Source organism: Calypte anna, chromosome 1, assembly GCF_003957555.1.
Source record: "Calypte anna isolate BGI_N300 chromosome 1, bCalAnn1_v1.p, whole genome shotgun sequence".
Lineage (NCBI taxonomy): Eukaryota > Metazoa > Chordata > Aves > Apodiformes > Trochilidae > Calypte > Calypte anna.
The window spans coordinates 56,863,527-56,881,526 of NC_044244.1; the positions used below are offsets into that span (position 1 = coordinate 56,863,527).

Below are 18,000 nucleotides of genomic sequence, written 5' to 3' on the forward strand. Positions count from 1 at the left end.
AAGAGTCGCCTCAGAGAAGAGTGCACTTGCTTTGCACACTCTTTCCCTAGCCCTGTTTCTATCAATATTCCTGTGAGGTTAACTTCCCTGAAGTCAGTGACTTCCCTGCAGGTAGGATATCTGTTAGTTCTGGGTCAATGCTGTGTCAATGAACTGTGAAGGTATTATTTTTCGGAACTACTAAATAGTTTTGATTTGGGAAAATCAGTTGAGAAGTTTTCTTTTTTCAGATTTCACAGAGACTCTGCTCAAAGTTTTCCAGTGTTGTTAAGGCAGGAAGAATAGAATTAAAAAGTCTGATCTTTGAGATATCAATCCCTAATTTAAAGGAGTCCTCACTCTAGTATATTTCTTTTAAAAACAGTCTTTATCCATCAGAATTACATGTAGAAGAAAAGAAGGCAAGAATTAGCAGTGAGAGAAAGTTGTTACGAGCAAGGCAGAAAAAATTCATCTGGAAAGAGGTAATAATGATGAATCAAAAGAAAACATAATTTAAGACAGAGGAGCCTTTAAAAGTTGCTAATAAAGTTCTGTATTTGGCAGCTACTTTACCTGAACTAGGACTTTGATTCCTTTGAGGGTGAATCATGTTTGAACCAGGTTTCAAGGACAGTTCTCCTCTCACAAATGCACAGCACATGTAACTGTGTCCAATTTTTGTCACCAGATCTGGGTTGGGCAGTGACTGCATTGTGCACTAGTGATTACATGGCAATGCATAACTATATAAGTAGTCCTGTTAAAGCAGGCTGTGAGGCAGACCATGAAGCATCTCTATAGAAATACCCACCCAAGATCACCTAACCACAGAGTAGCCACATCTCTTTTACCTTCAACCTCAGTAGGGCCCCAGGAAAAAAAAAAAAAAAAAAAAAAAAAAAATTTCTATGAGAAATCTCACCTCAATATTCAAACGGGGAAATGTTAATATCAGAGAGCAGGTTTACTTACAGTAACAGTAACAAATGATAGCGACCATCCTAAAGAGAAGGAGAGATGCTAGATAGCAAGTCCTAGAAATTCTCATGAGAGGGAGTATAAAAACACTTGTGACGATACAAGTCTTCAGTGACCTGAACTGACAAATACTACTACTGGTTTGATAAATACTAATATTGGGCTGATAAATCCAGTGTTATATATCCAGTGAATATAACTATAAATATATAAATAAATATATACATATATCTACATCCTCTACACCTACCATTTCTGATAAATACCTCAGAATCTTGGAAATTTACAACTTTTAGGTGAATTTCCACATGCAGAACACAAGTGGGTATAGCTGAACCACTGGCATTTCCTTTTTGCCTCCTCCCCAAATTCTGCCTTCACATCACAGAAGCAGTAATACTCCTAGGAGAAAAGAAGGTTACATTTTAATAGGGGCATAATCATGCAGCTTCTAATCTTACTGTCAGAAATAACTCAATGGTTTTAGCTGCACCTTTCTCTTTGCCATTCCTGTTCCAGAAGAAAACAAAAATAATCCCTCAAAAACATATCAAAGATATACCATACACAAAACCTGAAACTCAGTACAGGTTCAGTTATAGCAGTTTTAAAGCAGAGATTACTATTAGAATGTGTCAGGCAAGCTGAAGTTTAGGTGTTTTTATCTGCTCCAACTATTAGTGTCAGTGACAATATTCTGGTGACAATCATAATTTATGTGTACGATTACCAAACTTTGTGTTCTGCTCCTCAGTTGATGATTATGTTACAGGATGTTTAGTTAGCGTTTGCAGAAATATTTAATTTTCAGACACTTATATGCACTTTGTGCAATAAGACAGGATGAATTGTACTTTAGGGATTGGGCTGCCCCACATTGATTCCAGCTTGAGCTATACCAGATGCCATATGGCCCATCCAGAAGAGCTGACTCTTAATCTTTCTTCTTCTACATCCACCAAGTATGACTTTTTATAATTGTGCCAGAGCACTGAGACAATAATGAATGAGCGGTCCATGAAGAACTCTGGAGAGGTTTAAGCAATTTCTGTAAGGAAATGAGTCAAAATGAATCTGAACAAGATACAGGACATGGTGCAATAATGTCTGGTTTCTTCTGAACAGAAAGAAAGCGCAAGTGTCCTATCACTGATATTTTATCTTGAGCCAGTATGGTGTCTAATGTGAAAATTTACAATGTGAAATAATAAATTAAGAACATCTGTTCTATTAGGAAACCAATATAGTACTCAATAATTACTACCAGCTTCAACACTAAAATGTTAACAATATGTCTGAATTTTTAAAGACCGCATTTCTTAGTAATTTTACAGTATATCACTTTGAAAGACCTTGTAGATGCTTGCCAGATGTGATACACTGGTGGAGGAACACTACAGCAGACAGCTTATTTATCCTTGGATCACCCCACTCTTTTTCTCTCTGAATTTTCTAATGATCTTGCAAGATAAGCATTGAAAATTAGTGGAGCTTGAAATTATTACATTAAAAGGAGCATTAGATTCTTTAATTCTAGTGCTAAGAACATAAACCTTTCCTAAGTCCTACTTATCACTACAATGACGTCACCCTGGAGTAGGGGGAAGGATAATCTTCCTTGTTGCTGCATTATTGAAGAAGGGCCAGGAGTTCTGATAAGTATGCTGTTCATGATGCAGCTAAGTTTAATTACGACCAGTACTAAACAGGCTTTTACCTAGGATGGAACACGTTGTGGATTTTTAAAACCCAGATATTGTTTTCTGTGTTTCTGGCCTCTTTTCTCCCGACCCCATAGCAACGTGCTCCAAGCATTTTTCAGTGCTTCCTCTCTGCTCTTTGCCTTCCCTTCACCAGCTGTCACCCCAGTGACATTTCCCAACCATGAAGCTGACAAAGAGCAGGGTAGGGCTTAAGTGCTTAAGCTGTGGAGATCAGTAGCAAAAAATATCAGCATAACTCGGTGTTTTGGGAGCAATTTCTAGTACCATTACTTGGAAGGACAATACTGTCCCTCACACTGAATACAGTTGTGTTATTTAAGAAACAGAAAAGGTTACTAAACAATAGCACACAGCTACTTTGTCTGTAAATTTCCTGGGTTTCTACCGTGATACTTCATTTAAAGCTAGACGTGGAGAATGCCTACCCTGATTAATGCTAAGAAGTCCTGCACAGACAATTAAGAAAACTATTAATAATGCAGAAAAGAGGCCAACAGACAGAGTACAGGACAGATATTTGAGAAGTGGTTTACTTTGAGACTTACACATATTCCCTACCAAGTTATTTTTTGTTTTCCAGAAGAGTATTTACAGGTTAAAATTATCTGAAATTCTGATCTAAAAACAGTGAGGAGTGTTTATCACATGGGGGTTACCTCCTCTGACAGTTCAGCTTTCTTCTCACTTTCCAGTTCTTGTCTGTTATTTGAGCCACTGTCGTGCAGGTACTTGAAGGAAAAACTGCTGCAGTATGAAGAGCTAACATAAGCATTTGCTGCAGTCTGTAAAAATGCCGGTCCCAGTTCTACAATTAAATTAAGGAAGGCATTCCACCAGCAGAAAGTCAAGCAACATGATTTTCAATACCCTCCAAAAACGTTACCTAGAGACCATAATTTTTGTAAACACTCAAGGTAAGATTTCCAGTTTTCCAAATGGCTCGGTTATGGCATTCACCATTTTCACGCGCAGAGATGAACAAAGCAGGGAGGGCATCCAAGCTTCTCGTTGTTCAGAAATAGTTCCATTTCCACTTAGCGTAGTAAGAAGAAGAAAAAGTTATCACAATGTTGATACTTCTGATGTCTGATACTTCCCATGAGATGACAATGTCACAATATACTGAAGCAAGTTCTGTGAGGGGACAGGGAGACTCTTAGGTCCTGGAGCGTGGACATCTCCTTAGACTGTGAAGTGTTCCAACTACTTGGACATGTGGGCACTGGCACGGTGCTAACTAAGGTGAAGGAGCCCTCTAGTGTAAAGGAGAAGCTGAAACCCTTGTCCAGACTTTGCACAAAAGCTCGGTAACAAAACAATGACTGTGATGCCATTGTCCATCTCCAGGCACTCCAGAAACACACATTAGATGGAAGTTGCAATAATTATTAAAGCTCTTGGATCTCAACACTGAAGGGGAAAAGGTATATATACTTACAGACAATCTTAACAGGTGGTATAGATAATGTGATTTCAGGGCTAGTATGTGACTGGCTATAAACAGGTCTTAATTGAAAAAAGGTATCCAAAAACTTGAGAGTGATGCAGAAATGAACTGCAGTCCCTCTCAACTAAATATTTTTGTTTTCAGGAGAGCTTGACCTTAAGAACAATTGATAAAAAACATTTAAAGGACAAAAAACCTTTTTGTAGACCCTGTATAGCAGGGTAAATAATATTATATTTAATAATAATATTATTATGTGCTGGTCACTCAAATCTTCCAGAGGTGTAGCCAGTTCCTCTATAATATAAAGAATATGAGGAAATTCCAGTTCTATTTGCTAGTGATATATCTTAATTACAGCAGCTCCATTTCTTTATCTCATATGATATAGGAAAAGATTTCTATATATATCACTACACCATGCGATTCATGTAATATTCCCATTACAGCTGAAAACCCAAGAAGCCATTGGAGAGGCTGTATATGCCTCTGTGGTACCTGTAGTATTCTGTAAGGTAGCTGCATTGCAGCTGTTCACAAAAGATGACAATCATGCAAGCAGAGAGAAACAGACACATGAAGAGACAAAGTTAGAGATGCAGTCCCACACAGGTCATTAACATGCAGCTATTTTCTGTATCAAAACTTTGGGGTTTTTCTTTGTATCCCTAGGATTAGAAAAAAATGTCAAGGATGATGCTTATGTCAATTGCATTTTATTGTCCCTAGTTCTAGAAAGAGATATACATTTCAATTATCTGGTTTACAAACAATACTTTTCTGAAGTTGCACAGAGAAAACCATATACACTACTTTTTGTGTGTGCTTTTAATCTTTAGAAGGATCATAGTTGATTGCATAGTATTTTTATGATGCTGGTTGGAAAGGCAAAACAATTATGAAGTTTAAATTGATACCAGCTTATATAATGACCAGCTGTCTAACTGCTTGAGGGATAAACAAAGAATACCTAGAATGCTGGAATGAACTTAGGAAATCCATTAGAAAAGTTACAAATTGGTATTAGACAAAGACAAGAAGTAATGCAGGAGAGGCATAAACATCTGACAGATAAGGAGAGATAGCAAATATTTAGGCAAAATCACAAGACACACAGTTTAGATAGTCATTTGGAAACAAAAAAAGAAAACTAAGACCCATTTTAGACAAACAGAATAGTGGAAGTGCCTTCATTTTACTTCCATTTAGGATTATACCCTGGGTGCGGAACTGAAACTTTTCTGAATTGCCCAGATGGGGAAAGTGAGCTCTGCAAAATGAAAGTGTTATTCTGATTAAGGCCCTTACACTGGAACTACTCTTATGTGAACAGCCACTCTCACTAAACTTGCTGAACTTCTTACTTCCAGAGTAAGAACTGCACAGCATCCTTGGGTTATTTTGGCACCTCCTTTTCTGGACAGCAAGGAGAAGTTCAGAGGAATTCAAAGTGAAAAACAAGGGAAAAAAAAATAATCCAACTTTCCCAAACCACAGAAACTTTCATTTGGTATACATTTTGACCAAAGGTTTAGTGAGAGTAATGGTCACATCCAAAAATCACTCTCAATGGAAAGAATTCTAAAAAGCTTTGGTAAAGAAGGAGTGAGAGGAATAAACATTGTTCTGCTGACATTTACATCCACTATGAGTGCAAGAGGTTGCAAGTATTATCACAATTATGCAATGGCACTTACTGAAGGAAGAGTCAAAGGAAATGTTGTAGATTATTCCACTCTTTTCATGACATTTGGTTGGCTAATGACAAATTCAATTTTAATATGTTACTTTTTTAAAAAATAGCTTTTTAACTGCACATCTGTAATATCTGAAAATGACATTTGTCCATGCCTTTAGTTATATCAAATCAGACAGAAGAAGCAAAGAGATTACAAGGATTTTGGTGGTTAGGTTTTTTTTTAGTGTAGAAGTTTGGTAGCCTATTTGCTTTTGTTTATGTATATTAATATCAGATTTAATTGTAGAATCAACTACAATGAACTACTATTAAAAATATTTATTATTTCATTAAGGAAAAATGTGTGTACCTGATGTGTATGCCTGAATCAAAATCTTTGTATTGCTTGACTTTTCTTGTCATATTTGAACACTGGAACTTTAATTTCAAATACAATTAACTTTTAACTAGAGAACTAAATATCTAAAGACTCACAAGAAAAATATTTGAGAAGACTTTAGTACTGATGCTGATGTCGAAGACACAACTCAGAATCTACACTTCCAGATGACCAAAAGCTTTCTTTAAAGCCCTCCAGGTGTCAAGATTTTTTATCATTCAAATGAATATAAACTGAACTATGGGTATTAAAAGCTTGAGAATTAATGATGGCTATGGTTTCTAATAATGAATACAGGTCAATTCACCATCCCTGGAATTAAGGGATGTGTAAAAATTAAACTTAGGGATGTTTTAGTAGTTCTGGGTTAATGGTTGGACCTGATGTTCTTAAAGGTTTTTTTCCATCAAAATGGATCCTAACCTAGAATCTCATTCCAAAAGAGATTCCTTAGAAAAGCACTTTGGACTAGGAATAACTTGGTTCTACTTTCTCACTTTGTGTGATACAATGTAAGCCCTCCACTGGCCATGCCTGCTTAAGACAAGTATTTTTCTCATTGTTCCACAATCTTTTGGTTTTGCATAATCACCACAGATCCAGAGCAGAGATGGACTCAGCCTAGTGAAGTGAAAGTCATGGTGTGCAAAACCTCTGGCCCAGTTTTGGGGAGAATGATTTTGTAGGCTGAAGCACATCTCAGAGAGTAAGCATTTACAGTCACTATTAAGCTTACACATAGGTACACCAGTGTGATAATTGAAAAAGTGTACAGCATTGTGAGCACACTTATTCATCCTACTTCTTTTCTCCTGAACTGAATTCCCTACCTTAAATGTTTGTGGATGCAGAAAGCTGTGGTTCGAATGAAGTCAGTGAATTTAAAAAGCCAAGGAATTTAAAAGCCAGGAAAACTTCAACATTGCCAGAGCCATTTTATAGTATTCCTATATGCCCCACAGAAAAAACCTAGAAAGCAAAAGTACAGCAGGATTGCCAAATAAGAGAAGCCATTGGAAAACATCTTTAACTGATGTCTAAGTTTCGATTATTAATCAAGTCTAAACAAGTTAGGATTATAGTTACAAAATAGTAAAAGAGAGGAATAATACTGGTTACTTAGAAAAAATTCTCTTTAAATGGAAATGAACTTTGACCTTCCCTGAAAAGCCACTGAAACTTAACAGGTGAGAACTTGAAAAAATCTACTCAGAAACCACATTCCCTTTTAAAAACTGTGACTGGAGATGCCATTGTCAACCCTGTAAAAGAAGGATTGCTTCCTATTTGCTTCATAAACCAACTTTACTGCCTAGAAGCACTTCCATTTTCAGTGACCCTACAGAAACTGCAGTTTGGCATTTCAAATGTTACAGTGGAACCAATTTCTCCCTGCAGTACACCAATGTTCCTTTATATCACCCTGCATGTCTTCAGAAATAACAAGGTCAAGTAGAACAAGATGGTCAAATAGAACAAGAGTCGTTTAATTTATTATTCAGCAGTGACTTTTTCTTCATGCTCCTGCCACTACAACTGATTCTCCTAGCTCCTACTGCAGTATTAAATCACTATGGAATGGAGCTAAAACTGGTATAAAACCAGTCTGAGTGAAAGATGAATGATGTATTTTAGCGAGGCAAAACTCATTTCATCCTCACTCCCTAATTACTATATACTCCACTGGAATGCCTCAATTTTTTTTTTAATGTCATTAGACAAGTTTAACAGGAGCATCATGACCTCAAAGGGATGTTTCATTTCAAGATTAGATTTTTACATGCCCTACTGACTCAAAAAAAAAAAAAGGTTAAGGGAGGACAGGTATACAGTTCAAGCATTGGCCTGGTTCTTACGCTGATGTACGTTCAGTCCTTGGCACTGTCACAGCCTTCTCATGCTCAAATAATTGATAAGTAAATTCCATAAGTATTACTCAGATTAAGAACCATTTTCCTCTGCAAAGTGCTCTGTTAATTTAGGATAAAGTACTGTTTAACATCAGTGAGGATAAAAAAATCTGCCTCTTAATCTTTCTGTTTTCATTCCTTTTTTGAATCTAGTGGTTAATGTGTCCTTGCTAATGAGGAATCTCATAAGTCAATCTTCACAAGTAAAAGTACCCCGTTGTGCCAAAAGTAGCTGACAGTCAAAAGTCAATACGCTGGAAAATAATTCACACTTACAACATTGGCCATAAGAAAACTACATGCTGGACTTTTATCAAAAGCATTACATCATGTTACCACTCTTACAGTAATTTCTGAAGTAATTAATGTCATTCTGGCTTGTACACAAAGGTTCAATAACTGAAAGTTTAACAAGATGCTGACAGTTCGGTACAGGTAAAAATCTAAGTTACTAAGTTACTTTTATTCCTTATGCTCTGTTGCTGCACCATTGTATGAGGTTGGATGCTTCTTGCTGACAAAGCCCTTGGCAATGATGTCAGATCTTACTAAAAAGAACTTATAGCTGTAAAGCTCAGAGCACATTTGAGTAAATTGACTCAAGTTAACTCCATTAGAAAAATACGAAACTGGTATAAGTGAGAAGTGAGCCAGGCCCTTGCTAGTATCTTCTCTCTCCCTCCTGCCTTCTTTTCTATTGTCATTCTTGTTTCTATTAAGGAAGTGAAAACCATCTGCCTCCATGGTGGATAAGGTGACAGTGACCTGTGCTCAACTGCTTACTCCTCTGTAAGCGCTACTTGAGTTATAACTAGAAATACAAATTCTAAAGTGTGCCTATAGGTGCACTCCTGGATAGTGTGAAAGGCATTATCATAGAATCATAGAATGGTTTCTGTGATTACACAGGAGTTAATGCAACAGATATTCACACCTTCTGCCTCTAACCTGATGACTGATTCCAAAATGTAGGAACAGGAGTACCACATTATTTATTTAATATTTCTCAGAATATGACTGCCAACGAGTACTTACAGAGTAAGTCACCTTGATCACTCTGTGAAAAAAATTGTACTGCTTGTTCTAGGGTCAGTGGCATTAGCCATGTAGAAGCCATTCTCCTTCACATTGTAAAGACTGTTTTGTTCGTACCTCCCTCAAGGAATCACATCCATTCTTTGCAATTCTCTCTAGATGCCCTTAAGATAACATTTACTCACTGAAATGTAAGGTTGGAAGGAAAAAAAAACAAGTGATCATTTATTATCATGATGCAAACTGTCTCAGGGCAATGGAACCATTTTCATTGATTTTAATAAACCTTGGATCAAAAGTTTAAATATACACAGCTTCTGGCACCTCATTCATCACTGACCTAAAAGATTTCCCAATGACTTTAGAGATGCTAGGATTTCACCGAATGATGTTTATTGCATTGTTATTCATTTGGGAATCCAAATACAAGGGAGTTTTACACTGGCTATGAGATATGGGTAGGAAAGGTTCTATCATGATTGATCACCCTTCCACCACACAGAAGGGTAAGCAGCAATTATTTACTGTGAGAGCACGTGTAAAAAGGAGAGAATGTATGCCCATTATGGCTGGATGACTGCATTATCATTTTCCTCTTTGATGCACTAATGGGTAACATTCAAATACAGCAATGACCAACTGGTTTCTAATTATCTTGTCCTAAACCCTGATAAACCTGGTTATTCTTGCAATAGTGAATTTCTCTCCAGCAAAGCATTTCCCTTGCCAAAGTATATATTTTTTGGCAGCATCTGGCACTTTCCAGCCCTGGGATCTGACGTAGGCTTGTAAATTGTGCTAGGCTGGCAAGGTTTTCACCCTCCAGAGCACTGAATTGGTGTAAAATAATACATTATATTGTTTCCCACTCTTTCTGCTTTTCTTTTTTTCCTCAAAAGAATTCTAAACTCTGAAATTTCCGTTTCATATCCCAGTGCACTGCTCACAAAACTACAGGTCTTTCTCTTCACATGTTGCAACTGGCTTAGGAACTACTGTGTGAAGCATAATGGCTCTATCACATGCTTAGGGTACTTAATGGCCTCCAAAGCAGCCTTTCCATAAAAAGGGCAGAGTACAGTGCAGCTATATGTGAGAGGAAATTGTTACAAGTGCTTTACTTTGGAAATAAGTTTAAGGAAAGAGGAGATTTTTTTTTTCCAATGAAATACACAATGAAGAAAAAAAATGCTTCTGAAAGCATATTTCTAGAGGAAAAAATTACCTTCTTTAGCTAAGTGGAAGATTAAATAAACACAGACATATAAATTAAAAATTAAGATACCTTTTGGAATAAATCTGCATCTCTCAGCTAACAGACTTTAAAGAAGTAACATAGTTATTTTACTCTCCATTTGAAACATGAGAGAGATTTCATTTTTTCGTAAGGTGCAGCTTATAAATCTTAAATTATTCAGGCACAACACTCTATGAAGTCCTGATAGATTTTTCTTACAGATCAGTATCAAGTGCCTATGTTTTCCCAGTTTTACTGGCCTAGAATTTCAGAGCAAACATCTTACCTTAGACTCAATGATTACTGCAATCCACTATTCTACAAAGCAGTAGTTCTAGTGCAATATCTCAATATTAACAAATGCTTATGCTTTCATACAGATTTTACTTGTGCATACTGATAAAGCTTATCCTCTATTCTCATGCATATTAAATTAGACTTCAGAGCTAGAGCATTCATTCATTGAGCATTTATAAATGCTAATATATGCTCATTTTGATGAATACAAACAAAAATCAGTCTAAGCACAATTATTCTTTGGCATTAACAAAAAATTGAAGGAAAATGGAAGCTAAGTATTAAATATTGTAGCTTCAAAATGCATGCAACTTATTACATGAAAATCAGATTGCCTACTTTGCAACAATTAAACCTTGAGGTATTTCTGTTAAAGGACTTTACAATGGCTCACAAGATTTGCTGTTTGCTTGTGTGTTTGTTTGTTTGTTTTAACAGTTCATGGATGTATCAAAATACAGGCATTTCCTGCTGATTGAACATTGACTCATAATTTTCCAACTAGAGATTACAAATGTGAGAGTACCCTCAAGATGCATTACCCAATATAATATTAAACCATTTGCCTAAGATCACAATGAGGTGAAAAGTGATATCAACAATCTCTTATTTTACAAACCCATGCTTCTATAATGGAAAAAATGACAATATGAACTGATCATACAGAACACAATGGTTAAAGTGGTATGGAGATTCACCATTAAAACAGTAAGCTGGCTGGTATGCTTTTTAGAATATGTCATGATATTTATTATTATTAAAACGTAAGTAAAATGGAATGGCTTTTTACTCCACCAGTGTGGAGTACATCTTGTGAATTAGTACAAATCAGACCCAATGGAATTCATGTTCTTCAAGTTTAGTTACTAGAAGTTGTGTCTGTACTCTAAGAGTAGATCGAGTAACTTTATCCTTAGTTGATGAAAGAACACAGGCTCTTGCAGAGGACAAGAGATTATTTCATTATAAGCAAGACATTCAAAACTGGAGTAAGTCATTCTCCAGACACACTTGCTTGTTGACTTGACTATCTTAAGCTAGATCCCTAATTTCCCTATAGTAAAGCTGAGTAAAATGAATCTGACTCGGGATCCCAAATCTTCAGCACCAAGGCAGATGCTACCTGCAACTCAAAAGCACTTCAGCCATCAGCTCCCTGGGTCAGGCAGTCAGGGTATGCTTGCTCAGTTACTAGCCTGTAAAATAGTGCCACAGAGTCTCAACCTTGTAGTTCAGGCCACAGAAAAATTCTGTCTGAATGACCTACTGCCTCCCAGTATGCTTACAAACATTCAGATACTTTAAGCTATGAACAGGACATAATGAGAGACAAAAAGCTGGTCATAACAATTGTCTGGAGGATTCCTCAAAGAGGTAGCCCCAAAACTGGTATAAATGCTTCAAAATTGTACAAATTACATTATGCTGATGATTTTGAGTTCCTCTGTACAAGACTGTAGTACACTAATAGGTCAATAACCTTTCACACTAGTTCAAAAGCTGCATTTATAGCTGAAGATTGACTTTAAGTGCGTGTTAGGAGTAAGTACACTGTTTTTCAGATTTATGGTGTTTCTCTGAATTACAGTTTAAATGGCAATCTTGACTTCTACTGCTGGGCTAAGGAAGACGCTATGTAGAGCATATACAGTCAAATAAAAGCTCCAGGACATGTTACCTCATTTCTTTCTAGACTCCTCTAAACAGTATATTAGATTTGGGTTTATCCTGGGCTATTTCTCATATAATTTTTTACACTAAAGCTATAGCAACAGATTATAGTTCTCCACAAAATACACAGCTTGACCACTAAAATTTCCATAGCTCACCTGCACTGGTGCTTCTGACACTGAAACCATTACTGGTGCAGAACAAACTGCAGCACCAGCAAGATATTTCAGAGGAAAAGGGAGAAACAAAGAAATCAAGCATAAACAAGCCCTGCTGAATTACTCCACTGACTTTGCATTATTTAAAGGGAAGTGCTGTTAGTACAGAAGCCAGCTGTTTAACTCTTGGAATCCTGTACCTTGGCCTACTTTCAGAAGGCTTCAAAACATTGTGACTAGACTTAGTATCTGCTTGTAGCACATGGAAAGAAACATTCACATCTTTGGTACAGTAGATTAAATGAGAGCCAAAAATTCTAGTAAGTAAACTTTGACCTGCATGATATGAAACCTCTTTTGCTCTAGCAACTGACAAAAAAGGAAAGAAAGCTCCAAGGAAATCAGTGTACGACAACAAAATGGAATGCCTGGGACTGTTATATGTCCACAGGCAGCACTTTGAAGGCTGAGTAAATATACAGAACTTTTTGATAACAGCTGGAAAACAGCACTCAAATTGTGTCAGAAAGACGAGAAAGAGCTATACGGGTGTATATGTACTGACACAGCAGGATCAGTCAGTATTTCAAGGCAACATCATGAAAAAAATATCAAGGAACATAAAACTGGTATTAAACATGCAGAACAACCAGTCATTTATTTACTAAGACAGCTTTTGGTCTAGCAATTAAGTGCTTAGTTACGTCAGTCCCTACGTCAGAGATCACTCAGGCATGTACTTACTCTTGAACATGTTCTTTAGTCCAATAGACCATGCAGGAGCTTGAACACTTGCCTAGATCTGAGTGCATACTTTGGTAACTTGATGAACTGGAACTATCTGAACCTGCAGTCCTTCCAAAAGAAGATAGGCCAAATACTGATAATATCTGTAAAAGCAGCAGTGTCTCCTTGTAATTCTTTATCGCATTTTCGCCTCTGATAGCATCTTTTGTGTACTACAGCACTTAAGAAAACAGCAGTGTAAAATCCATTTATTTAAAATTAATTGAGACATCAGATACTTCTCAAAAGTGGAAGAATATCGAATCATGAGAGTTGAAAAAGAATATTTTTTTTCCTATTTTTTTTATATTTATTTGCTCTATCTGCTGTGCTGCACTTTAGGTAATGCCACTTTGTATTTCATACAAATGTTAATTATACTTGATTGCTTTGGTCTTTCAAAAACCTTGAGAAAATGTTTTTTAAATAGAAAAAATAACAACACTTGGCTTCACAATACTCATGTTATTCTTTTTTTATGAGGGATGACCATTCAGTATGCTAGGTAATACAGGAATACTGAAGTCTATAAGCAAATGGCAGCTTTCAGTGCTGATCACATCACTGCTGTTGGTGATTCCATTCCAAACTTGTTACATGCACGATACAGAATATTACATCCTCCTTCATAGAGTTATTGTTATTATGTCAGAAAATAAAACAACTTGTAGATGTCTCTGGTGTGGCAATATTAAAAATAGTTTTGGAGAACACTGACATTTTCACCTGAAAGACTCCAGGATTTAGGATTTGTATTAACTATTTATACATACGATAGTTCAGGAGAAATACTGCTAAATAAGGCAAGCAATGGTTCACAGGTTATTCTAGGTTGTTTGGGGTTTTTTTCAAGTTCATAAATGGTTAATTTCAGACACTTAAGCGTAAAATAATTTCCATATAATCAAACAATCGGACAGTAGGTAGATGAGAATAAAAGTCAGAATTTACAACTTCCAGCTCACAAAAATAGGTCTAAGTTCCTGCTTGGCTTACTGAGAAGACATCATACGCAAATAAGTGAGGAGCTACCATTTGTAAGATTCTTAGAAGTGCAAACTGTTACTAATCCAGAAATCTTTTAGTGGATTGATAGATTTCTTTTTATTTTTTTTTAAATATGTAATTTCTTTTCTAGGTAGAAAAATCATAAGCCAGATGAAACTAATCAAAGCACTGTCCATCCTTTTTTTTTTTTTTTTTACTATAAGCAGTAGCCAGGGAATCAACCAAATCATATCATTTAAAGAAAAATTTTTGAACAGAAGCTTTTAGAGTATATTTTCTTCTGAAAAACTGTCAGCCTGAGAAAAGAAAGGTAGGCCTAACAGGCTGCCCAGGGGGGTCGTGGAGTCCCCTTCACTGGAGACATTCAAAACCCGCCTGGACACGTTCCTATGTGATGTACTCTAGGTGGCCCTGCTCTGGCAGGGGGGGTTGGACTAGATGATCTTTCGAGGTCCCTTCCAACCCCAAGGATTCTATGATTCTATGATTCTAACCAATTGACTAATTGTACTTCCAGTTCAGCAGGAAGTGTTACACATGCATATCCAGGAAAAGAATTTGCCCTTCCATGTTTTAAATGGAAGTAAGCAAAATGTGGATCAGGTCTGCCTGACCTGCACAGTTTTAAAATAATTAGGTGAAGACAACCTGATTAACAGACTTAAGAAGAAATTCCGGGGAAAAGTTTACTTAGCAGTGTATTTTCATAAAAAATCTGTGTCCTAATGTTTTTAAGACTTTTTGGTGGCATACAGAAAACAACTCACACACACACAGGCAAAGCAAAATGATATTGTAATCTACTACTGGCATGCTTTTCTGTTTAGTCTTATGAAACAAATAATTTAGAAGGCAATGCAAGGTATAGAGGCCCTCAGTGGATTGCAAATATACTAAGTAAGCATGTTTTTCTTTTAGTTTAATTTATAGTCCCTGGGAAAAAAAAGGCATTTCAAAAAAACTTATTGTCTAGGTTTACAAAGCTCCTAGGGATAGTTAGTTCTTAGCTGACTGTACTGCTGGCTGCAATGTTAGACATGCTTTACCACTAGAGGTCTTCTCATTTACAGATGTACAAGGGCCTCAAGGGCTCTTCATCACTGGACATATGTTTTAATCACAGAGGATTGCAAAATGCAGTATTGTCTTCAAAATGACAACTGCAGGACAAGTATATGGATATTAACCTATAATTTGCTGTATAAGCATTGGAGGCAATGATTTCCCAAAGAGAAACTGAATTTTCATCCTTTTTTTAAGCCTTCATCCTTTATAAAGCTTGAATAGTTTCTTAAAGCATGAACTCCTGCCAAGCTCTGTGAATAACAGGTTTTTGGTCTCAGTGATAAAACTTATAGGGGGAGGGAAAGGAGGAAAAAAATTGGTGGTGCTGACCGAATTGAATTACTTAATTTTTTTTGGCTCCTGATGCAATTTTCTTTTTTTTTTTTTTTTTTTCCCTCCATATTTTTGTGTTCTTAACCAATGTGGACCATTCTGTAAATGGAAACATTAAATGCTGAAAATGTCAAAACATTTACTCTTTTCAGAATGTTACAGTCTGAAACTAAATTCTTCCAGAATTTTAAGAGATATAGTAAGCAAGCAACTGCTTGTTTTTGTGAATTTACTATTCTTTTGTTTCTAGCTAGTCATAACAGGGCCACTGCACAGCCAATTGGGTTGCACACAAACAAGCTCAGAGATTATAATTTTTTGCATAGTATAGCGTAGAAATCAACTGTTGCTAAAGGAAACATAAATCACTTCAATAAAGAGAGTAGAAGAGTTCTACAAATGAAAATGTCACCCTTTACTGGAGCTGAGGGAAAAATGCAAAACATTTGCCAGGCAAGTAGTTTCTACAGATGCGCAGTTGCAACACAAAACACAGGAAAGACCATGTTATGTCAGTCCCATTTCCTATTTTGTGCAAAACTATAGGAAATAAAATTTTCTGCTTTTATCTGTTCCATTATCCACCTTCCTATTTTTGCTGGATATTATTGGTTACTTTATTATCCTATTTCCTGCTTTCCACTAGTTTTTAAGCTTGCAAGTCTTACACCTTGTGCAGTGGTATTCACTAATTATTTTCCTTTTGGAACTCACTTGGACTTCACATAGTGGCTCAGTTTAGATAATACCAGTTTATTTTCATTAGAAAACACTTGCACGATCTATGATTCTTAAACAACAGCTATGTCAGTCAGCTCAGGAATCAGTTTTTATCCAAAAGCTAAAGGGCAAATGTCCTTCAGATCCATTTGCATCGAAATGCCAAGTTTAAACGGCCTCCCTCTCTCTGTGTTCAATGCTGAGACAGTTCAAGAACATCTTCTAATAATACTTCACTGAGAAGATACATTTTTGCTCAAATGCTTAAATAGCAATGATCCATACACAGAAATCAAAACTGGCCATTTTTTGAGGAGTGTATTTCGAAGCTTTATCTTACCAGAGGGTTTTAGAGCAGATGCAAACAAGCAGCCCTGACAACTGTCAATGGTGGTTCTGTTAAAACAATGCAACTTAATATGATTGGTGCTGAGATCTTTGTAATTTCTTTCTAACATAAAAACTTTCCATTTGTGTTTTGAATAGGTAAGCCTACAGGGTATGGATCCAGCAGTAGACGCTTACACCACAAGGGGATAGTGGATGAATGCTGCTTCCAGAGTTGTGACCTGAGGAGGCTGGAGATGTACTGTGCTCCAATAAAGCCACCTAAATCTGCACGCTCTGTACGTGCTCAGCGCCACACTGATATGCCAAAAGCACAAAAGGTAGGCCAGGCTGAAAGGAAAAAAAAAAAAAAAAGGGAAAAGAAAAGGAAAAAAAAGCCCTATTTCTTTATTTTAAGGAAGGAAAAGTCTGTCAAGGTTGTTAACATTGCAAACAATTGATGTGTTCTGCCTACCAGGGATACTGAGATTTAATGGGGTTTTTGAAAAATTGTGTCTGTGGTACGAAATAAATAGGAAATGGTGTGTTCAGTCTCATCTCTTAAAACACTGAGTAAGACACAGAATGGCTAAGCGAGTAGTTGTGAGCCTTTATCCTGCTGCTGGGGAGTAAAATTCAAGTACTTACATCATCCAGTCATAAACAGCACCTAACACTTCTTTCAAAAGAGAAACTAAACACTGACTGTTTAACAACTGATCCATCCAGAATATCCTCACCTACTCTCCCTTGTCCGGAATATGTAGAGTGAGTGATCAAGAGGGAAAACACAGGTCTTCTGATGTTCATTTTACATGTCAATGAACTGATGGTTTTTAAAATTTCCTCATTACTTAGGCTTTTTAAATTTATCTATAAAAACTTAATTCTATGAATAGTCACTAAAATCATTACATGTTTCATTATAACTATTTAGAGCTTAACAAGTATATTCTCCAAGCACTTTAAACAGTCATTGTTGTTATCTGTATAGTTGTGTAGTTCAGAGTATCCTGACTTTTGTTCCTGTCATAATGGATTACTGTAGTTAAATCTCCTCTCTTCTCAGTAGAGCCTATAGTTCACTAAACACATCTCAGACTAGGCTACCATTAAGCTTATGTTCAACTGTCTCTCCTCTCTGCATTCTGAACATCTGTTTTCCATGTTACCTGTCATCTGCTGTAAGCCTCAAGTGATATATTTTATTGCTGTTGACCCTGTCTGTCCTACACATATGTTGG

The 18,000-nt window shown here is 36.5% G+C and overlaps 1 protein-coding gene across 1 annotated transcript in view; it reads left to right on the plus strand.

Annotated features, from left to right (window-relative positions):
• Positions 1-18,000, plus strand: part of IGF1 (insulin like growth factor 1) — a 49,490-nt gene that overhangs the window by 22,944 nt on the left and 8,546 nt on the right. Inside the window, exon 3 of the mRNA XM_008505353.2 lies at positions 16,916-17,097. Coding sequence (XP_008503575.1) covers positions 16,916-17,097 — 182 coding nt within the window. The remainder of the gene's footprint in view (positions 1-16,915; positions 17,098-18,000) is intronic.